The 22601-nt window shown below is 50.3% G+C and overlaps 8 protein-coding genes across 8 annotated transcripts; 3 read left to right on the forward strand and 5 right to left on the reverse strand.

Moving 5' to 3' along the window:
* Window positions 1-410: 410 nt before the first annotated feature.
* Window positions 411-1938, reverse strand: BDV14DRAFT_185796 (uncharacterized protein; the record flags this gene model as incomplete). The annotated part of the gene is made up of 1 exon (XM_073770722.1): window positions 411-1938. A coding segment is annotated over exon 1 (575 nt), but the record flags the coding sequence as incomplete, so codon positions are not given.
* BDV14DRAFT_23629 (uncharacterized protein) lies at window positions 1475-1938 on the forward strand. Its single transcript, XM_073776349.1, has one exon. It carries the CDS (start codon window positions 1598-1600, stop codon window positions 1853-1855), a length of 258 nt encoding a protein of 85 aa, XP_073621845.1. The 5' UTR covers window positions 1475-1597; the 3' UTR covers window positions 1856-1938.
* A 174-nt stretch (window positions 1939-2112) lies between these two features.
* Window positions 2113-3426, forward strand: BDV14DRAFT_185797 (NPP1 family protein). Its single transcript, XM_073770723.1, has one exon. It carries the CDS (start codon window positions 2394-2396, stop codon window positions 3273-3275), a length of 882 nt encoding a protein of 293 aa, XP_073621846.1. The 5' UTR covers window positions 2113-2393; the 3' UTR covers window positions 3276-3426.
* Window positions 3427-4143: 717 nt separating this feature from the next.
* On the forward strand, window positions 4144-5130 carry BDV14DRAFT_185798 (uncharacterized protein). The gene is made up of 2 exons (XM_073770724.1): window positions 4144-4373; window positions 4438-5130. The coding sequence occupies exons 1-2, from the start codon at window positions 4311-4313 to the stop codon at window positions 4984-4986; spliced, it is 612 nt and encodes a 203-aa protein (XP_073621847.1). The 5' UTR covers window positions 4144-4310; the 3' UTR covers window positions 4987-5130.
* Window positions 5131-5655: 525 nt separating this feature from the next.
* On the reverse strand, window positions 5656-7458 carry BDV14DRAFT_206207 (MFS general substrate transporter; the record flags this gene model as incomplete). The annotated part of the gene is made up of 6 exons (XM_073774870.1): window positions 5656-5865; window positions 5934-6341; window positions 6403-6769; window positions 6830-7113; window positions 7174-7267; window positions 7328-7458. 6 exons carry the CDS (start codon window positions 7456-7458, stop codon window positions 5656-5658), a joined length of 1494 nt encoding a protein of 497 aa, XP_073621848.1.
* A 2908-nt stretch (window positions 7459-10366) lies between these two features.
* On the reverse strand, window positions 10367-11901 carry BDV14DRAFT_185801 (glycoside hydrolase family 88/105 protein). Its single transcript, XM_073770725.1, has 3 exons — window positions 11139-11901; window positions 10650-11080; window positions 10367-10590 (listed from the first exon to the last, which is right to left on the reverse strand). Exons 1-3 carry the CDS (start codon window positions 11755-11757, stop codon window positions 10504-10506), a joined length of 1137 nt encoding a protein of 378 aa, XP_073621849.1. The 5' UTR covers window positions 11758-11901; the 3' UTR covers window positions 10367-10503.
* A 44-nt stretch (window positions 11902-11945) lies between these two features.
* On the reverse strand, window positions 11946-14066 carry BDV14DRAFT_23645 (cytochrome P450). The gene is made up of 2 exons (XM_073776350.1): window positions 12596-14066; window positions 11946-12549 (listed from the first exon to the last, which is right to left on the reverse strand). Exons 1-2 carry the CDS (start codon window positions 13716-13718, stop codon window positions 12134-12136), a joined length of 1539 nt encoding a protein of 512 aa, XP_073621850.1. The 5' UTR covers window positions 13719-14066; the 3' UTR covers window positions 11946-12133.
* Window positions 14067-14495: 429 nt separating this feature from the next.
* BDV14DRAFT_207298 (uncharacterized protein) lies at window positions 14496-17119 on the reverse strand (the record flags this gene model as incomplete). Its single annotated transcript, XM_073775111.1, has 5 exons — window positions 14496-14599; window positions 14647-16248; window positions 16282-16442; window positions 16516-16829; window positions 16895-17119. 5 exons carry the CDS (start codon window positions 17117-17119, stop codon window positions 14496-14498), a joined length of 2406 nt encoding a protein of 801 aa, XP_073621851.1.
* Window positions 17120-22601: the final 5482 nt, after the last annotated feature.

Raw genomic sequence — 22601 nt, forward strand, 5'->3', positions numbered from 1 at the left:
CCTGCTTATCCGCTAACAACCACATCAACCTCGGCAAAGGGAGCAAGGGGATAACCTACACCATCACCCTAAAAGCCACAGGACCTTTTTCGCTCTCAAGCAGTGACAACACGCTCTCCCTTACTGAAGTCGACGAGCTGGTCACCCGGGCCGTACCTGAGTGCATACACCATCGACCCACGAGCTCTTCCATTTTCATGCTGAGGGTGAGAGACCTGTGAGTACCGTGGTTGCAACAGATATCAAGCATGGAGCAGTGGTGTGGTTTAATGGGGAGTTGATGAAGAGGTTTAAGGTTTTTATGTATAAAGGGAGAAACTTATAGTTTAGTTGGAGCCGGATGGCGTTTGTCGGCGCCATTGGGAGAGGCTTTTGGAGCCAATTTAGGAGAGTTAAAGGTTAAAAGAATGGCAAGGTTTTCGGGATAATACTCTACAGCATAAGTAGTGATAGCAAGATAGATAAAAGAGACACACGAATACATACATACTTGCTAGAGGCATTCGTTATCGTTAGGTATACTCCTAAGGATCATATAAGACAACATGATGAATTCCCCTCCGCGTTCATGCAAAGCTCCAAGTCCCATTTCTCTTAAGAAAAAGGAAGTAGCAACATTAGACACACCGAATACTTGAACTACAAATACCCACCATTGCATGCCATGACAAAATATGAATCGAGCGGGTACATGCAACGCTTCAGCACCTTCCTTGTTCCACAAATAACAACACACATCAACCCCTCCCCCCTACCTCAACAACACCAACATATTAATTATTCAACACATCACAAATCGCACCCCCGGATGGCGGACTCGGAACCACTGGCGTAGGCCCCGGGCTCGGCGCCGGAGCCGGCTTGACATGCGGCGTGGGCGTGCCTCGATGATTGCACACATACGCACTCGAGCACCATTTGCCATCATCAAGCTTATAAACCTTATCCTGATGATAACTATAGCACTTGAGCGGCAAGTTCATCTCGTACATATGCCACGCGTCACCCGCAGCAATGGGGTCCTTGATGTCCGAATTAATGTGCACGGTAAACACGTCACCGTTGGGCATGCGTGCGGACACGCCGCCCTTTTGGCCCCAGGGATATGAACCGGACCAGGGGATGTTGACCATCATTGTTGGTTTGTTGGTGTCGGCGCCGTTGCCCGTCCAGACGTCGCCGGGGTAGTAGATCATTTCGCGGGAGGTGGAGCCGCCGTTGACGCCGAGGCCGATACCGCAGTCGGCGAGGACGAGGTTTTCATTGGGGGTTCTTTGGGATGTCGCGAGGTGGAAGAGGGAGAGTAGACTCGAGAGGAGGAGTATAATGTTGCTTTGTTTGAGTGTCGCCATTCTGGAGGTTCGCTTGAGGAGCAGGCAGGCAGGCAGGCAGGCAGTGTTGATGGACGAGCACGAGCAATTGCTATTAGAACGGGCGAGGGTTCTTCTTTAACACTTCTCGTGCAACCGGCGCTGAAACTGCGACAGGCTATAGACCTGCGTGATATAGAATGGATGATGGGCTTTGGGAAGTCTGTCGACCCAGCTGAGGTGCGGGGACTGTGACCCTAGTAGTATTATGGAGCAGAAAACCCTGCATGCACCGGGTGTGCATTTCAGCTCTCGAGGCTCTCCGGCCTTCTCTTCAGCACTATCGGCTGTTTTCTCCCTTAAGTGTGCACCGCATCGTATGCTGCAGTGCTTATCTGCTGCAAAGTCATGCCATGACTGCTTGGACAGTAGTGGCGCTGACTGCGAATTGCAAAGTGCGCAAGCGGAATCGCCGATGCAAGGATGACGTGGGGGTCCGAGAAGCATCGAGGGCTGAGAATCTGTCCGGGGGGAATTGCAGCTAAACACACATGCCAGCTCTTGACCCAGTTCTAGACCCTTACTGGCAGGACCCTGAAAAGCCAATCCAGGATTTCCTCTGCTGGTCTAAGCACCTCGTGCATGAAGGGCAAAGTAGCCGACGACACGTCAGGGGGTTCAGGCCAGCCACGTAGCTAGGGCTGAACTTCCCTGCCAAGCAAACGGTCGCCAGTTCTAGAAGAGTAACGGGGCGCTATAAAATGCATAATGACGACCTGTCATGGATTTATCCACGGCAGGGCTGTTACAGTATCACTAGACTCGATAGCCAAGTGTTTGTGGCGTCGCACAATACGACAGGCGCTCTGACCCTCATGCATTGAGAACACGGCCTGCGATTCAGGTGAGGCTTTGAAGATTAATCGCATTCAGCTGGCTGCGACAAGCATGGCACCTCTGAATAAACAACAGCAATTGGAATAATATATCAAGCGGTTGGGGGCGCTTCAGAAACCCACGATTCTACAAATTCAGCTTGCAGACTCAACTCCCAACCCCGAACCCCCAACCTCAGCGCTAGCAATGCTGTCCCTCAACCTTCTCAAACTGGCCCTGTTGATCCCGCTCCTAGGAACCTGCCTAGCAGAGCTCCTCACCCCGTTCCAAGACACCGCCAGCGACCTCGCCATCAAGTTCCAACCCGTCCTTGACTTCGACAGGGACAGCTGCTACCAGACCGCGGCCATCGGCAAAGACTACAAGGTCAACTCTGGTATCAACCCACCCCTCGCTCCACCCCGTCCTCCAGGTCCAGGGCCAATTATTCGAGCCGCCACTGATGACGAGCAAGTCATCTTCGCGGCCAACGCCAGCGACAGCGAGATTGGGATCCGCTCGGGCGGTCCCTACGCACCCTTTGGATGCCGGGAAAAGGCCCGACTAGACCACAGCCAGACGTACGTCCGTGAGCGCTGCAACAACGGCTGGTGCGCGTATCTGTACGGGTACTACTTTGAAGTCGATACTGGATTCTTAAACGCACACAAGCACGACTGGGAGCACGTCATCGTGTGGACGCTCAACGACCAAGTGTTTTTCGTCTCGTGGTCCGCCCACGGCGACTACACGACGCACTACTCGTCCACGATCCGGTTCGAAGGCTCGCACCCGAAGATCGTGTACCATCTAGGTTCGTCGGGTACGCACTCGCTGCGCAAGGCCGAGGCCAAGGACGATGAGATTGAGAACGATACCGGGCGGTGGTTTCGGGCGCCGCTTGTTTCGCTGGAGAAGATGCCCTGCGAGTTTAATCGGAAGCTGCTGAATAATGATTGGGGCAGTGCGCATAGTGATCTGAATAGGCTTGGAGAGAAACTGGAAAAGTGGATGCCGTGGGATGCGAGGAATAATGAGCATTTTAACCCGTGGGAGCCCAAGGTGCCTTCGTGGGCTGTGAGGGGATGAATTGGGGATGGACGACAGCTATCACTTTGTGTTGTGGACGGCGGTCAGATTGGGCTATGGGCTTTTTTATTTTTTTTATTTTTTTATTTTTTTATTTTTTTTTCCATTTCATAACAATGCATATCTAATCACAGGTGACAAACAAAGCTGGTTCGAAAAAAGGACTTGTTCAGTGCGGATGGTATTTTGAATAGCTCAATAATCAACTCGCATTAGGCCCTAGGCAGTGGGGCTGGCAAACAATTGTCTTGTGTTTGGAAGGTCAGACCGATTTCGAGACACACTGTATGGCCGACAAACTGGGCCCCCTAGAATAACTTTTGCATGGCGTATTATTTATGTCTAAAATTATACTTGCAAGGGGGTTAAAGGGACCATTTAAGAGGCAAGTAATCCAGCTCTGCTAGGTAAATGCCTCTGCACCCTTGCATAGTTCGGTAGTAAAGGTCAGTTAGTAGAGGTGCAGAGATTTCAGGTAGGTAGAGGTTGCCGCCAATTTAGTGCCTTAGGGCACCTTACTTTTGACACTTCGTCTGTCCTATATCGTAGAGAGAAAAGGTGAGGCCATGAGGACAAGCGAGTGCCCAATCGACGTTGGATCGACGTTTGATGCCATCTGCTATCAACTCCTTTCTGGATTATCAAGGGTGTATCGAAAAACTGCGCCGATTAAGGGTGGTTCGTTGCCTACCACAAATTGACATCATATGGCCTGGCTCTGGTTGGTATGTTCATTAGCAAGAACCGCTACTGCCTGTCTGTACCATGGAAGTTAATTCATACTGGAAAAAGGCCAGCAAAGTGCAGTCTATCTTCTTATCAGTGGTAGATAGAATCTGCAAGACCCTATCGTGGCCAAAATCAAACCCGATCGAACCAAGCCTGATTCGCCTTAGCTTCCATTCGTCCGTACCATGGAACAATAAACTCTCCCCTGAAAGTGTCAAACCGATTTTCACTCGGAATCCTTGTTCCTGTTTAAGCCGCGTACCTAGTTATGTTCATGTTTACGATGCCCTATCCACAGCTGTCATAATGAGCAAAGTGAAGCTGCTTCTCCTCGGCGACTGTCAAAGCACCACCGACTTTCTGTACAGGGTAAATAGCTGAAAATCATCCAGACCCACCCATCCTATTCTTCAGACTCTAACTAATCGGCCAGTTCAACCGCGCTGCCGTCGCGCGCGCTTTCGCTACCGGCACCCCAGCAAGTGAAAGCGCCAAATATGCCAGAGACTGCAGCGTAAGCTCAACGAGCGCGCAAGTCACCACGCGAGCAAAGATGCTCAGTGAAGTCGGCGAGCTGCACTGTTTCGACGGCAAGCTACCCGACGGAATCATCCTAGTCTACGACGTGACCTCGCCAGAATCTTTCGAGGGTGTGGGACAGGCTCTTGAGGAACTCATGATGCAGGAAGAGCCTGCAGGTTGCAAGCTGTGCGTTGTTGCTGATACCGGTGTGCTGGGCTTTGATGCCGCGATACGCATGGTCTCTGCGGATGAGGGGCGTGCATTGGCGGGGCGGTTCAGTGCGTCGTTTTTTGAGCTTTCGACAGAGAGTGATCGGGAGGTTGATCGTGTTGTTTTCAAGGTTGTGAGGGAGTGTTTGGCGCTGACGGGGGATGGGTCGTCGGGGGGTGATATTGAAGAGTGGTCAGGGAATTGGGGCCGGTCCCTCACGGGGAAGATATCTCGCATGTTTCGCAAATGAGCTATGAACGGCCTGGCTGGAACCGCTCGTGTTTTATGACCTCAGGCGTCTTCTGCCTGAGACTAGTGAAGGGCTGATCGGTAATTGATAAGGAGATCAATATATAATACGCAGCTGCGCCATGACCCTCCTCACCGAGAGCCATGTAGATTAATACTTCAAGACGCATTTTTATACATCTTTCAGGAGATTAATTACCCAGTAAGCGCGGCGAACTGTGATCAGAATCACCACCACCTGCAAAGCGGCGCAGATGGTTAGAAGGGTGGAAGGAGAGGGGGGGGTGCTGAGGTAGAGATCCGGGCGCTCCTTCCCCCACAGTACAATATATTGATGCGGAGTCGTACCTTCTTTATTTTGTTTCGACAGTTGGTTCTTTAACTTAGGAAGGGACGACGTGTTGCGTACCTACCCATGCGTACCTTCCTAGATCGGGAGTTACTTATATATCACGTCACTGGGCTGTTTGCTATGTAATTACGCTGCATATAGCTTTAGAAGAAACGATTACTAGGTAAAGTTCCCCAGAGGGTAGACCTGATCACGACGTCAACAGAGAGATAGTTCTGTCCTGGGTGGTCTGATGCCAGTATTTCAACATAAAACGTATAGACCTTTGATCTAATTGCCGCTTTGATGTGAGGCACACAAGCCCTGACCATGGAAACACTAAAGGGTATACCGAAAGCTCGGAATCTGTCTATCAGTCCGATTCAACAAGTCCTCCGTCACATAGTCGATAGACCCCTGACCCTGACCCTGACCAACAGGGCCATATTTCCTATCGCGCCGACGATTCTCAAACTCATAGTAGATGTAAAGCAGGACGAGGAAGAATATTGTTAGGGCAAAGCCTGTCAGAACACCTTTCAGGCCGGTCTATATACAAAGTCAGCAAGACATCAAAAAAAGTGGTCCTTGGATGTCAGAGTAGGGTAAGCACTGACAGGATACTTCGGCGCCTCGTTATCCAAGAATAACTGCGGCCCAATGATGTTCCCCGTGCAATATGCGACGAATAACATAGCAGAGACAGTTGCCTTTTTCGTGAACCCACCCACATTCGATGTAATCAAGCTAAGTGAGATCGGTATACTGCTTGCAAACGGACCAAGGAGGAATATCCCCGTCCAACGACCCCATTTATCGGAGTCGGGGAGTGTATTCATTAGTATGACGCCGACGAGCGCGAAGAGGATCACGATGATCATGAGGATAATTCGGCTTTTCTTGGTATATTTCGATGCCCAGCAAATTACGGCCAAGGCGAGGATTTGTAAACCGCCCGAGGGAGCGGAGAGGAGGAGGGAGTTTAGTTCACTGAACCCGAAGCCGTTTATAATTATGCTGCTGAACTGTTTATATCGAGTCCAAATATTAGCTTTGTTTGCTGTATTGGACAGGGTTGGAACATACAGAGCTAAATCCCCCATTCGGAATATTCTGCGTCAAACTGTATCCGACAAGTAACCAAGCTTGCGGGTCTGTAAGAGCATCCAGCATCTGGTCAACCTTGAACTCGCCTTCATCCATGACGCCGGTTCTATTCTCGACTGTTCGACGAAGGGCAATCTTTCTCTCTTCAAGGCTTAAGAACCACGCTGTGGACGGCGAGTCCGGTAACACGAGAGCTAGTAAGATGCCGTATGCTGCTGTGATAGCGCCTAGAATGATGAAAAGCAGCTTCCATGATTCGATGTGCGAGTCAATTTTGCCGATGGCGTAGGCAATTAGACCAGAGATGATATTTGCGATTGCGTTGCCGAGGAACCATAGAGCCATTCTGTAATACATATTTGTCAGTCATTTTCAATTGGGTCATTACTTGGAGAGCTTAGAATACCTAGACGGCTGCTCCTCCGTCTTATAAAATATCCCCGTAATAAGCGAGAACCCCGGCGCAACAGCAGCCTCGGTAACACCCAGAAAGAACCGGGCCGTCAAGAGCCCGCCGAAATTTTTACACGCCGCATGCGTTATCAAGACGACGCCCCATACTGCGACGGAGGCGCCGAGGTATTTGCCCAGCGGAAATCGGACGGAGATGTAGCTGCTTGGCCAGCTCCAGAAAAGGTAGCCGAAGTAGAAGACGGATGAGCACCAGCTGTATTCGCTGCCGTGGAGGTCCTGTGGTGATGTTAGGGCGGGTGTGCTTTGAGTAGGTAGAAGATGTCTGGAGGGACTTACGAGGTCTGCGCGTAGGTTGAGTTGCGTAGCGTAGCCCAAAGTCACTTTGTCCATGTATTGCAGCATGTAGCAGAGGCACATAACGGGGAGGATACTATATGACAAAGATGGTCAGTTATGTTAGACTGAAAATTTAAGGTAAGGACAGACTAACTGCAAGTCAATCTTACAAAGAACCCTCTTCTCTTTCTCAGGCGTGGCCTCGGTTTGTAAAATTTCAACAACTTGAACCCCCGCCCCTACGCCCGGTGGTTCGGTGAGTGAGTTGGTGATGGCTTTTTCCATGATTTTCTTGTACCATTAACCAGTAGCTCAACACGCAAGATCATCGAAAGGAAGCAGAAGCAGAACAATCATCAGGTCACGGACAATGGGATTGCTATAAGTACCCGCTCTTGGATGACGCCATTATAGTCTTGCATTGGTGACATACTAAATCATGATCGATATCCGTCTACTCCAACAGTATCGCAGTGCCGTATCTACACCCTGGACATTTGGAGTACAGTGTATCCCTCACTGCAAGCACACGATATCAGCTAAATGAGTTTCAGAGATAACAGGATATCTGTAGGTATTATGCCCCCGCTTCCAAAGCCCTAATGACAGTAGTAGTAGTCTTTCAAGTATGTCCAGTGCTTCGGACAAGAAGTTTCCACCGTAAGTTTCATGAATCACGCCTTTCCCGCTGATGATGCGCAATATGCAAGGGCTTCCCTTTGCACAAATGTCATAACCTCGCCTTCAAGTCGCATCATTCCATCGTGCCTAGTACCCTTATTTAGCAACAGAAATATCGCCTGGCATGCAAGGAGCCCATTTCACATACATTCTATACTACACGGCCTCATATTTCTCGTCATGAAGTTGTTTACTGCGATACCCATCGTCTTCAATTACTTGTAGCGGTAGCCTTTTGTGTATCTGGCCAACTTATAAACCACTTCTCCACGCCACTGACTAATGAGACAGGGATTTGCCAGTGTGAGTCTCCTAGCCCTACAAAATGCAAAATCTCTGGCCTTGCAAAACTCAGTTCTCCCAAGAGAATGGAATTAGTCTGAACTTCCATAAGTAAATCATAGTCCGACTACATTCGACATTGGCTCTTTTTCATAGCAGGATCGCACACTGATAGATGACCTTGTCCTCAGGTCTTAGGAAATAAACGCGGTCCGACATCCAGACTAAATGTGGTAACAATAGTTGACCGGGTTTTAACAACGCCTGTATTGTTCCATAATTCCCAGCGTCGGATTTTCGGCCGTTTTCGAGCCTTCCCATCCGTCAAAACTGAGGTGTATGGTCCGTGGCCTCTTATTCACTCCCCAGCTTCTGAAATTTTCTTTTGCGCAACTGCCTCAGAAGGATAGCCTGGCATCAGGCACTGGTCCAACAGGTGCGTCAACTCGGCTACCTTGCTTCTTCCGCTTACATAGTTCAGTGAACACCGACCTAAACACGAGCTTCAGCTCGTCGCATAATATGACGAGATCACGCGTGTGGATTTCTGTACAGAGTCAGTTTTGTGAGCATTGAATTGAGGCAGCGGGAGTATAACTCACTGCTCGCCGGAGCCCCTAGTTCATCCTGAAGACATATGTAGTGGCAGTGGATCTTCCAATGTAATGCAAGCACTGAACTCCTGTATTCATTCTGTGCTGCGGCATCTTTAATTCGAAATTGTCTGTAGATAAGAATTTCGAAAGATGATCGCTTATCAGCTTGTTCAATCCAAAGTAAAAGAATCTATATATTTCTCCAGTATTGGATTGCTCCGCTTTCCATCCCTTTGAGAAACAACCACATCGACCAAACTCTGCGTGGCTCGAGGGTTGGCCACACGCCAACCATGACGAGAATCATCTTCACCCCATGAAAGAGCGGTGTCTTGCAGACCCTACATCTCTTGAAACCCACCGTATCGAGTAGGTTCATTGGGCGTATGCAAGGGACAAAGACTCGAGCTTTACCCGAAGGAATATCCCCTTGCGAGCTGCGCCCTGGGGACGCCTCCCTTACCTCTCATAGGCATCGACGTTGCAGACATCAAGTTCAGAGAATGAGAGAGTACTAAAAAATGACCTGGTTCAATTGCCAGAGTAAACCTATTCAACTACCTACTTTCATACAACCTAGGTCCTACCCCTCACCAGCGCAACCAAAAAGACAGTCCCCACCACCAGCACCACCCAACCCTCAAAAACCCCCCAGCCGCATCCTCCTCCTCGCCCAACCGCGAACAACATCGCACCTCCTCCTCCGAATCCTAAACCTCCCATCCCAACGAAAAGTGCACTGGAACGAAGACAACGTCTGCACATCCTTCAAAGCCTGGTATGGCCCCGCTAGCGCCGGACTCCGGGGCAAGCCGTTTGCGAAGTGGAGCGATGATGGAAAATATGGATATGGACAGTCATACAGCAGCGTCTTGAGAAATCGGAAGGATATACGGCTGCCGGAGAACGAAAATGGAAGATCGTCTTCGCAAAGAAACACTGTGATTTCCTTTGGGACTTAGCTTTGGGGGCCGAGCACGGGGAAGAGAATGTCAATGGGCACGGCGACCCGGACCCGGACGGCGACGGGTCGTTCTGCGTGGAAGAAGAACCGCATGTTAATCCCACCGTTCTACAAACGTCCTTCTTAGCCTCATGGCAACCTGATTCGGCATCCGGCGCTGGTCTTTCCTTCTCTTGTCCGGGGATTGCTGAAGGTTCAGAGCTTGATGGGTCCTCTAGCAATGGACGACAACATCCTTCGGGGGGGATCAACCCGGCTCATGACGTTTTATCATACAAGATATCTGTATGATTGGTACAATACGAATGACTCCGGGTCCAAATGGGAACCGATTGCTCTTGATGCGGACGATATTATCGGCGCCCCTACGATCGTGACTGATCTCGCTGAGAAATTGGATTAGATGCGAGTTGTGTGAGGTTTGAGCAGGAGGCTGTGGAGCGCAAGGCTGAGCATCCGTTTGTGGAGGTTTTCAAGGGGACGGTTGATCAATCTACTGGTGTTGAGAAGAAAAAATCGGCGAGAAATGTCGATTTGGATAGGGAGGTGAAGAAGTGGAGGGTTGAAAGATGATTTAGGCCTGGAGATGGAGAGGTGTGCTAGGGAAGCTATGGTTGATTACGAATATTTGAAGGCTCGAAGGTTCGTGGAGAACCCTTAGGGAAGGAGTGTCTCGTCCATGGTAGAATTGGATTTAGGAGCTACTTGTGCCATGAATATCCTTTCGTCATGGGGTTACTAGCTAGCTAGCTTTTACTCATTTCCATCCTTTTCGTCAGCCCTAAACCATCTTCCCGCGTCGACCATTCAGTAAGCCTCAAGCTCATAAGAAGCGTAGATGAAAGGACCGCCTCCCTTGTAATCATTGATCACAAGTGGAATAGAGACATAGTACTGCGACATCATAATCAGCAATCAAACTTCAAATAAGAACAAACTCAGAGCGAAAATACCTCAAAAGTGCCATTCCCACTCAAACTTCCCACCTCAACCGTCCCCTCAAAGTTAATCGTCCCGTTCGCATTATGCGAAACAAAGTCATTCACAAGCGTATCATAACCTAACAACGCCGTAGCCTCATACTCAGCAGCAGGAATAAATCCCTCCCTGATCCCGCGGAGCAAAGCGTAAACGAACATGGCTGAGCCGCTAGACTCAATGTAGTTCCTGGGATCGTCGGTCCAGCCCTGCGTGAGGATGAGCCACCACCCGCCAGACTCGGCTTGGGATTTCTTGACGGCGGCAGCGAGGGATTGGTAGCGCTTCAATGTGCGTGCGTAGCCGGGGTGTGTCTTGGGAAAGTATTCGAGGAGTTCGACGAGGGAGACGAAGTACCATCCTACTGCGCGGTCCCAGATGTGTGGGGCTGCGCCGGTGACTGGGTCTATACCGTTCAACAACCTCAGTATATATCAGGAGTATTAGAATTGAGGAGCACATACCGGCCCAAACGGCAACGCCACTAGCATCGTATCCATGGAAAAGCAGACCGGTCTTGTTGTCACGCGTGTGCGCCTCAATCAAATCATACTGCAGAATGATATCATCCCAGGCCGTCTTATTGTTCGGCTCAAACCACGCAGTCCACTGGGCGTAATAGTTAGAGGCCATATATAGGCCATCAAGCCACATCTGATTAGGATACGTAGGTCGGCGATGCCAGAATCCGCCGTCCTGGTTGCGGGGTGTAAAGTCAAGTTGGTGGCGCAGGCCGTCAGCCGCAATTTTGTACTTCTCTTCGCCTGTGACGGTCCAGAGGTAGAGGAAGTTGCGGCCGATGCGGATGTCGTCTAGGGACAGTGTCTCCGTGATTGGTTCGACTAGGGTTCCATCGTCGTTGAGAACGGCATCGATTTGAGTCTTGATGTACTCAAAGTAAGTTGGGTCAGAAGTTTTGTTGTAGGCGTACTCAATGCCTGTGTACAGCACTGCCCAAGCGTAGTTGCGCGAGTAGGTTACGCCTTTGCTGAAGTAGGACTCTGCGAGCCATTCCGTGTAGTTTGCTGCGTTGGCTACGCCGGCCAGCAGGGTGGCTGCCTTTGCAATTGAAGAGACACGCATTGTGATGGTTGAGGGTGCGAGTGAGATAAATTGAGCTGCGCGAGCTGGGCTTTTATCTTCACGCTTTAGCCTGTACACAATGCCGGGGTAATCAATATACTGCAGCGGGCTAGACCATATTAGGGCACGACCTGACGATCCTAGGGACCTCGACTGTTGGAGACGGAGAAATTACTATGCAATGCTCTCCGCACCGGAGAAATTCAGGCCTTCAGACAGCTTGGCGCACTTGGCATCTGCAGCCGGAGATTGCGGGGGAGCTAAACAACTATAGTCGCAAATACGACGGAGAAACACAAGATCTCGTAAGACGCGCCGAGTCTGCTTAGGTGATTTTTTCTTCATAAGGAGAGAGATTGCGCTAATCAAATAACTTCTAATGACGGAGGGCCACCTGCGTTCCATTGAAGGAACATAAGGTCAGAGTGAGTTTTTCCACCCAGGGCTCAGAATCGCGGCTTTCAAGGGTTGAGTATCGCTGGGCAAGACGCGTTGTGACATAGCCCGCCTCCGTCAACGCATATTGCTGACCTACACAGATTCGGGGTCCTCCGTTGAATGGCAAGTACTCCCATCCCGGCCTTAGATCAGCCCAACGCTCAGGGCGGAACTCTTCAGAGTCAGGGCCAAAGAAGTCCTCGCGACGATGCATAGCAAATGTGCTATATCCGACAATGGTTCCCTTGGGCACAAAGACAGGTGATTGACCATCGGGGCCGCCACCAACGGGTAGAACAGTATCCCGGATGGCGGTGCGTGAGTTGATCGGCACGACTGGGAAAAGACGGAGTGCTGTACAGGTTAGTATGGGTATGTAGACGCTGGTTGCCTGACTTACTCTCGTTGAGACACCACCGCAGATATTTTATATCCCGCAGCTGCTCATATGTCGGAGCGCGACCTCCAAGTGTAGCAACCTCTTCCCTAAGCTTGGCCCAGACTTCTGGATGTTTGGCAAGCATAAAGAACAATGCGCCAAGAAGAGATGCGGTCGTGTCACGGCCGGCGAGGAGGATGTTCATCAGCTCATCTCGAATGCGAGAGCGGTCACCGGTATGCATCGCAAGTCCATAGAGGAACATATACCTGCGCTCTTCGGACTCATCGGTAGCCTTCTCCTCGTCGTACTTCTCTCGAGCGACCATGGCCTTGTCGACGAATTGATCGACCATTTCGCGGCAAATGCGACGCGCTTCGACGGCTTTCGGATCGCGGTTCAGGAACATCAGCGGACCAAGACGCGAGTTCGTGGCAATGTTCGCCAGTGAATAGTCAAAGGCCGTCGCAAAATCGGGTTTGTCGTCTACAACCTGTGATCGTCGTTTCTTCAAGCTGTGCACATTGTGCCCGCACAGGAATTCAGTGGCTGAGTCAATTGTGAAGCCGAAAAACAGGCTCTGCAGGTCGACAGTGCTGCCGTCCGTAGGAATCAGTGCATAAAGGTCATCCATCAAGTCTTCAAAGACTTCCAGGTGTGCAACTTGGTCCTTGACAAAGTTGGGTCTGACCATGCCACGTGATCTAGCCCAATCCTCGCCGTCGGTGGTGAAGATCCCATGGCCAAGAAGCGGCCCAAAGGTCTTGATGCGATCACCCAGGCTGTAGTCGTTGAACTTCAGGGACAGTATGGTCTTGACATTTTGCGGCTCACGGGTGATGAAGATCGGAGACAGCCCGCGCTTGCCGCGATGGGTGTCACCAAACTCCTTGAATCGCTGAACATTGCTCTCGAGGAGTTTCCGTTGTTTGGCCAAGTTGTTCATGCGAAGGATCCTGTCGATTGCGAAGAAAGGATCGTAGGCAGGGAGGACTCCCTTGATGGGTTTACACCCGTTTGACTGGGCAAACTGATGCTGCTGCCATCGCCGTTGGAAATAGGATAAGAGCGACAGCAGGATAAACACAGCACCGGCCACGGCCAGATGGCGCTGGTATGATTCAGCCAGGTCGAGGAGCGCCATCAGGTTGGATGTTGGATTCGAAGTTGGGTGGGATGGAGTCGCTTTATGAGATCACATTGAAGATCCATCGCGGGGACGGAGCAACAATAACACATCTCATGGAATCTCGAAACTTTCAGCGGGCCCGGACCAAGGCCATTGACGATGATCTCGGGACATGGCATTGGCCAGCTCGTATTGGCGATCGATGCTGAGCCAACTAGCGGGGAACTCGAGGCGATCCTTCAGTGCCGACCGAGGCTCTTCAAACAAATCATGCTGACGGGTTGGCTGTCATCCACATGGCCGAGACTCAAGTTTGATGTCATCAGACTTGAGAAAGAGAACGGATGAACGTTGGTACCGGAGTGGATGGACTGGAGCTGGAGCCTCGCGGGACTTTCTGCTTTGGGAATCTGGGCGGATAGAAGTTCCTCCGAGGCCGCTGATCACGCCTACATAATCAACTTACTAATTATTGCAAGCACAACAAGCACAACAAGATGCTGGAAGTATACGGAATACAGAGCAGTGGGTATACTAACCAGCGCAGAATCTCAACTGTCCAACCTATAATTGCTCGACCGATATTCTCGGTACGTCCTTATATTTCTTCATTCAGATGCAACTACCCAAATATATATCCCCTAGGGCCCTCAAGCAGCGACCTGTTTGCTCCAGCGATTGCATTTTCTCCTTCCGCTCGGTATCTACATGCTCTAGTATACACATAACTGCCTAAACGGAAGTTGATTTCTATTTCCTGGGTTTAAATTTCCAAAACCCCCTCTATGCCCTTTAAACGTACCTCCAAAACACCGGACTACTAACAACCTTCCCTCCACTCCACTCCCTCCCAACAAGATAGACAGCTCGAGAGTGCGACTTTTTGCCTTCCAATCCTTGACACTCTCGGTGCCCCAATCCGGCGGCTGGACAGTCATAACACCCTGCACCCCCCTCGGCAACTCAACAACAGGCACAGCCTCAACACTCACAAACAGCTCCGCTCCACCCGCAATCTCGATACTCTTCCCTCCTGGTCTAAGAGCTTCATCCCACGACACATCCAGTGAGAATGTCGGTTGCGGCTTATGCGGGTTCCCCTTTAGAGGATCGCCGACTTTGACGTACCCGTCTATTGAGCCGGAAATGATTATCGTCTGAGGCGGGGTACTGTTGGTTTCAGCTAGGGCTATGTTCACCCCATCGAGGTCGCCGCTTGTTTTGCTGGAGAAGGCTATTGTGTTGTCATCGATGAGATGGGCGTAGTCTTCGGGGTTATCTTCTAGCCCGCCGAAGGGGGTTATGCATTTTATAGAGCTTGTATCGGGTACTTTGATGGTGCCGGTCCAGATTGCTTCGCGGTAGCGGTCGTAGAGACGTGCTCCGCCCCAGGTTACTCGGATGAGTTTGTTTGTCTGTACGTTGGGGTTCGCACTCTCGGCCTCGGTCCAAAAGTTCCTGCTCCAGATTAGACCGGAGGCGTCGAAGGCTTCGATTGAGGAGAACCCCCGTTCACCGAGGAAGTGATAGTTCAACTTCAGGTCTTGATCTCTGGGGACATCGATTTCATCACCCTGCACCGCATTGCTACCCTCGACCAAAACCAACCCCACGAGTCTCTCGCCCGTCGTGGCGAATGTCCGCCTCGCCCTGAGAGTCTTTGCAACAGACTCTCTACTCAAGTCCTCTGCCAAAATCCCCGTAAGCCCACCTCTAGTCCCAAACACCGCAGTGCCCGGAACACCACCGCCGCACCGTCCACGATGCTCATCGGAGTTAGCGCAAACACCTAGTTTCCATCCTCGGCGCAGCGCATCACGGAGAAGCCACTCGAAGTGGCCCCATGCACTACCTATCTCGACTAGTCGTTCGAGAGAAGGATGGTGCCAGGAGAGGTTACATCTGCGCCCGCCCACGTGCGGGATAAGCAGGTGTGAATTTGGATCATGTGCATAGGTCGCGTAGACTTCGTCTAGAGGCCAGGCGCCAGGTACAAGGTCCTTCGGACCATGCTCAGACCACTCAAAGGAGCGCGCGACATTGCCTTGCTTATCAAGTGGGAACTCAGGCGGATTGCTCTCAGGCTCGTCGAGAAAGACAACGTTGTGGTCCCCTCCAGCCGCGGAATTTCCGCACCACTCTGTTCCTGGAAATATCACGAATTTACCGGGGTCGTTAAGCGACTTTATCAGGGACAGCGTAGAGTCCCAGCGTTCTTGCGTGATTTGGAAGTCGTTTGCTGTGTAGCCAAGCACGTCGAGGGCTGCGATGTCTCGCCCGTATGTGAAGTTGTAGCTGGATGACTCGGTGCCGACTGTATCGTCTGAGTGGACGTGCAGGTCTCCGTATAGTATTTTGGGGATGGGGAGGTGGGAGGATATACTTAGGTAGGCTTTCTTCGATGCCAGGATAGTTTCTTCGGTGTTGAGTAGAAATGCCTCAAGTGTATAATCTCCGCCGGTATGGATAGTGAGGTCGGAGAATATGGCGTTTGTCCAGCCGTTCTCATTGACAGGTGTCGCTTTCTCGATAACGGCTTTTTGGTCTTTGGATAGCACACGCAGCTTGAACGAAAGACTCGGTAAATTAATCGTCGTATTTCCCCAGATATCTTCAGCATGAGTATGAACCTTAAACGGTACATCCGGACGCAGTAATCTCGGCGATAAAATCTGAAGCTTATGGATACGCCCAGCCACAATATCCCATTCTATATCAGGCTGAATGGGCGCGAACCGCCTTGACACAGACAAACCCCATCAGCACAAATTCCCTAAAAGTCTCAACAGAAAGATTGAAGAGGTCAACTCACGAAGTCCCCACAGGATCAACATAAAACCGCCACTTGAACCCCTTCTCAATAGAAGACTGCACTCTCGTCCCCCTTCCCCCAAACCGTCGATCACCAAGACGGATCTGGATCCTATCGCCTGGATTCAAGTACCCGTCGTGGATATCAACAATAACGGCTTTTTGGAACGGCCGCTCGTGGCCCTTTTGGTCGAATCGAATACCCAGTGATTGCACTGTTGCTGGCTCTTGGCCTGGATGGAGGGTATTGGGGATGTAGGTGGCGCTGATGTAGTTATCTTTTGTTGGGTCTGAGGTTTGGAAAAGGGCCCAGTCCTGATTTTAACACTTAGATCACGGTCTCGGTGTGAGAAGGTTCGATCTGGTTGGTGCGTACGTACGCAGTAGGACTTGAATGTCCCCTCTATCCAGGCCCCGTCTGCTAAGCCCGACGCGCCGACTTCATAGTCTAGTAGTATTTCCGCCCATAAGCCTGCGACAAGGGTGGACACATTACTGGTGACGCGGCCGAGAAAGGGCAGGCTCTTGGTGTATTCATAGAGTCCCTCGGGGGCGAAGTAGTCGCCAGCCAGTTCATTTCTCTCAGCAGCGGTAAGGTACTTCATGGTACAACACCTCAAGTTCCAAGGTCCTCGAGAGAAAAGGAAGATTGGAGGAATGAGATTCTCCGTTTCTTGTACTCATCGCGGGGTATCTGTGGAGTAGTTGAGACCCACGATGCGTATTGCGCAATCGGGGAGCGGGATAGCATCACTTTCATCGGCAGTAGTGCTCAAAGGGAGTATATTGGATGCGTGCTCGAATTATGAGTTCTTGCTGCATAATGGACGATAGGGCCCTAAGTTAGGGCTTTGGATTCGGGCGAGGTCGTACTGCGTCATGACCATGTGCTACGGTGACAGGGGACGTGGATGTGTGGTGGAAATAGCTATGATGAACCTTATAGCGTACTTCCCGATTCAATGGACGCCATGTAAAGACATGATACAGATAGACTTTCTTAGAATGTTGATGCCTTGATTGTTGTGGCGCCTTGGACTGGACAGCGAAGGAGGTGCCGAACCTCTAGCGGATGCCAGATCCCAGCTGCATGGGAAGACCTCGTATCCTTGCACCGCAGACATAACCTTCCAGTTCACGTTGAAGCAGATGTACCTAAGCAATTGTATCTTGAAGAGAGGGATTAGCCATGGCCAGGCTAGTGTAATCCAATTGTTTGGTACTCATCCAGCGGGCTCCTTATACGTTGTCCAAAGTCGATGATCAAGAGCAAGAGCATACGTAACCTTGGCAACGCAGTCTTTTTTCCCCTAACAAGAACTATATTACAGTAGAGTAATTGAAAAGGTCGCTTCAACTTCTCAAGGACACCCCTCGAACGTTCTAGCTCAAAGGTACCGATTGTTGTGCTAGACCCAAACCACCTACATAACAGGCTTACCTCCAGAGTAGACGAGCACCCCAAAGATTGTGCAATGCTATACCAGCTTTAGGGGTCGCCGAGACGGATATGAAGTCTGATCGCAGTTGATCAAAACCACGTAAAGCCGCTTTTGATCGGACGAACGTATAAAAACGCAGCATACACTCTGGGATGACCTTCGCATCAGTGCGATAGTCCCTGGTCAGAATCATTCTGGCTCGAAATTGACTAGTTGAACATACAGACATATTTTGCCCAGACATCGATCGGTCGACCATTGACGGGATGCACAATATATGTTACATTGCTTGATAGGGAAACGTTAGGCGAAGTCACATCCATACCGCTTGTAGATGACTCGGTTAAACCTTAGGATGGTGAACGGACAATACTCATGACTCGGGCTGGTATTCTCTTTTCCAGTCAGCTTCTTGTTCATTGGTGCATCGCCCACGATCTTTACGCGTCGCGTATATATTAAGAAGCACCAACGCCACCCAGGTCATCAAGCGAGACCGCGATAGTTTTTGTATGCTTTGGGTGTAGCTGTTTAACAGATAAAGCAAGTCACGGCTTCTCCGGCGCAGATGAGCGGTCAAGCTGTGTCCTGCATATATCCTATTTCCGTAGTGGGTATCCCCTATTGTTGGACGGCCAATCTGCGAGATACTGCAAATGCAACATTGTATGCACTGCGATAGGTCTGGCAAGCAGTCAGCGGGAATAGAACAGGGCACGCGGGTAGCCTTGCATATAATGGGCTTGAGAGCTGCATCGGCCATTCCAGCCCAATTTGTAGTCGCGCGTCATGTTCGTTCTTTTATGGATCGACAAGCCAAGATCAGTGGTTCCTAACTGGACTATCGCGATCGCTCCAGGGGAACGTGCAACGGCAGGATGGCCATGTCCGGGCTTCGACCCTGGTCAATATCATGGCGAGCAAATGGATTTTGATGGATGTTTCAAGCGGTGCCACATCCGTCAAGAACATCGCTGATCGCCGATCACCGGGTATAATTCGAGCATCGACCGGATGCGAGCCGAGCATCGCAGCCGGAAGTGCTAAGTAGCAAGGCACTATCTCGCATGGGACTGGTATCTGGACAGTCTAATACTTGGTCTGCTGTGACAAGTCATTCCCATAGCCTACAACTGAAGCAGTTGTCGAGGACGACACGACCCTTAGGTAAGAGAAGGATCGAGGCTCTGGATAAGCACCTAATGGAAATGAGGCGCTCAGATCGCCGTGCAGGTTCGAATAACAAACAGTCGCAGCAAGGATATCCTGGCTACCACGTGCAGTGGCATCGCTATCGTGCGACAACTGGCCCAATAACGCCGCGTCACACCTTCATCGATCCGGGGTACCAATCAAAAGGAAAGAGAAGTGAGGCTGAAATTCAATACTTCGATGTACGTGTATTCTTGGTCTCAAGCTAAAGGTTCTGTCATCCTCGATCGACGCGCCCGAATTGCGAGGGATATTCAAGAAGTGAGGATAGCTGAATCATAATAAGGTCTTGTCTGTATAGGTCAGGCCAATGACATGACTCCTGATGCATTGACCAAAAGCCAGCATCCATTTGCATAAAGCAAATTCCTAATCAACCAAGCTGCATTGGACTTGGAGCTCAAAAACAGGGAGATGGCGGCAAGCCGAGCTGCAGGTAAGCGCCTGCGACGCGGTAGTCGCGATGCACGCATCCAGAACTGGGCAGATCAGCAAAGTAACTTGTTGGAGAGCCCCATGCATATACGTTCTAGGCCGGTGCAGGATCATGGCGTGTCTCTTCCAGCGCTCATCTATTGGTGGCTATTGACGGGTCTTGATAAGTTGTGGAGGACTGTTTCAGATCTCGGTGAGGTGAAATCACAACGGTCAAGGCGGAGCAGTTCGTCCAGGTCCCGATGCGACAGATCAGCTTTATCAGCTCAGATCTACAGAGTTTACCCAGGGTGAGTTAGGTGCGCACGCTAAAATAAGAATATTCCCATTCACTGACCAGAACCGTCCGATATAACCACAGAAGACATGGTATCATAAACCAGCGCCCCAGTACAACGCCTAGGGTCTGGCCCAGATATAATGCAGGAATTCAGTCGCACCCAAGGAAAACAAGTAAAGTCAGCAAAATACACCCTTCTAAATCAAATCCATCATGCATGCCAGGGATCCAGCCCGGTATCTTCCACCACTCTGCGCTCATTTTCGAGGCTGTTGGGATTGTTTCTCGTCTCGCGCGTCTTGCTCTGTACGGCCAAGGTCAAAGCTTGATAATCATAGAAGCGTGAAGTCAAACATACCTTTGGCTGCCTTGAGGTCTCGGACGGCTCTCGTGTTCAAGTATACTAACCGCTCTTGGTAGTAATTCAGGCTATTATCTTTCGGCTGTTGTTGGCCAGACCCAGTCTTTGTACTCTGGCTCTTGTCCATGCTGAATATCAAAGAAGTCACGCACCCAGATGTTTGCAAAGGGATAAATATGTAGGAGGCTCTTGTAGATTCTCAAGACTGAATAGGCACAAAGGATGGTTCAAGTAATTGGTTTGGGACGCGGAGCTAGGAAAGTTTGGAAGTAGTATCCTCACGAAAGAACATCGAGTATGGGAGCCTACCTCGCTTTATATATGATACGAATCTATAAGGTCATGTGATCACTAGCGGCGTGGCCGCTAGCTACTCCAACCCCCTGAGGATTCGACCCCTCAATAGCTAGAAAAGACATCGTCAACAAGAGTCTATCGAAGCAATAGAATTGAGCCCTATCGTTAAAGGCATCCGCTCCTTAGTAGGCTACGTGCGTGTAGTCGATACAGACGTCATTCTGCCCCCCTTTCCTTCCCCTGGGCCTGTACGATTCGTTACAGGTTATGAGCCCGGGCTGCTACGTCGTGCCTAACCAGCAGGCCTAGCACCTCGGGGGATTACTTGAGAACTAACCGTCTCAGCTAATTCAGCAGAACGACTCTGTACGCGGCGTGTTGATCCTCGATCTTGCGAAGGTGGCCAGGCCCGTACACCCTGCCTACCTATCCCTGATTGGGCTATCGAACCACCACGTTTAGAACCGAACACGACGGATGCCACCAGCCCGACGAGAACGAGACCCACAGACTGGGAGATACGTTTCGAGCCGAGAGAATACTGAAGACCTAGCGGGACCCTCGAGGAGCATGCCCGGGGCATTTAACGAACCAATAGAGACAATAGAACTAACCAAGACGGCGCCCGGGGCGAGCAATATGGTCGAGAGAACTAAGCTAATTAAGACGCGCGAGACAAGCAAGACAATCAAGAATACCATGCCAGACAAGAGAATCTAAAGCACTAGTGGTATTAAGAGAGAAGATCCTAGCAAATAAATATAGAAAGAACTAGTATCCGGGATACTAAGGTTAAAAGAATCGACATCCAGGATGTTAGAAGAATTAGTAATTCCTGCCTACCAGGTAGTGACACCACAGAAGATTGCCACATTTAACATTAAGAAGTTGGACTGGACGAATGTCAGCAGCTGGAAGGCCCAATATAGAATCTTCCTGGAGATACAAGGTTGCTGGAATGTTGTGGAGCACATATATAATTGGCGTGAGAATATGTCGCAGGTAACGAAGCTCCTAGGGGATCCAGGATGGAGAATATTAGATGCAACAGCCAAGTTATATATACTTTAAAACCTAAGGATGGAAGATAAGGCTTCAGTGCAGAGTTTAAGGACATCTAAAGAGATATGGGCATACCTGCTGGAGAAGTACAAGCAAAGAACCCAGGTTAATGTCACCAACACGATAAGGAAGGTGACACGCTGGCAGATAGATCTAGAGATGAGCCTTAAAGAGGCAATGCAGCAATTGGATTAGTACCATGCTAAGCTAGAAGATATTAGCAGTGGGAAGGTAAAGTTTAATAGTATAATTATTCTTATCTTCTTCCTGGATAGATTATTATTAGGATATAATACTATAAAGTTCTTGCTTCTAGCACAAGAAAACCTTACCTGTGGGATAGTGCTATCAAGACTTTAGTAGCAAGAAAGCATGCTACAAAACGCCAAGGTTAAATTAACTAGAGAGGCTGCTAGCCAAGTAAAGCATCAGGGATGCTATAAGTGTGGCAAAGCAGGCCATTTCGCGAGAGACTGCAAGGCTCCGAAGGCCAGAGAGCGAAGCAGAAGCAGTACCCGGGAGGACATTTAGGGAAAGAGTCACTGGAAGGGTCACGGCAAGGCCAGAACGTATGGAACGGGCAGAGATAAGAGCCGAAGATACAAAGGCCGCCTGAGAGGCAAAGCCCGTACAGCGGACGCAGAATCCAAGTTTGAAAGCGATTCGAGCGCTAGTAGTAAAGGAACTACCGGAGATAGCGCCCACCGAACCTACCAACGAAACGCCCACCGAGTATACCGGGCGTACGAGCTAAACGCACACCAAACCAGCGAACGGAATCAAGCGGTTGAGAACGTGTGCCGAGTCGAATTGAGAGAGCAAATCAGTGATTGATTTAAATACCTGCTTGAAGAAGAACCCAAAAGAGCATACCAAGTAAAGGGGAGTGAAGACCCTATTATTGACAGCGGAGCAACAAGTACCTGCAGCGGCAAGATTGATCTATTTAAGTCTTTAGATCAGAGGTATGGAGGCAGTCTGGGAACTGCTGGGAAATC

Source organism: Aspergillus stella-maris (genome assembly GCF_047715825.1).
Source record: "Aspergillus stella-maris strain CBS 113639 unplaced genomic scaffold BDV14scaffold_125, whole genome shotgun sequence".
NCBI classification, from domain to species: domain Eukaryota; kingdom Fungi; phylum Ascomycota; class Eurotiomycetes; order Eurotiales; family Aspergillaceae; genus Aspergillus; species Aspergillus stella-maris.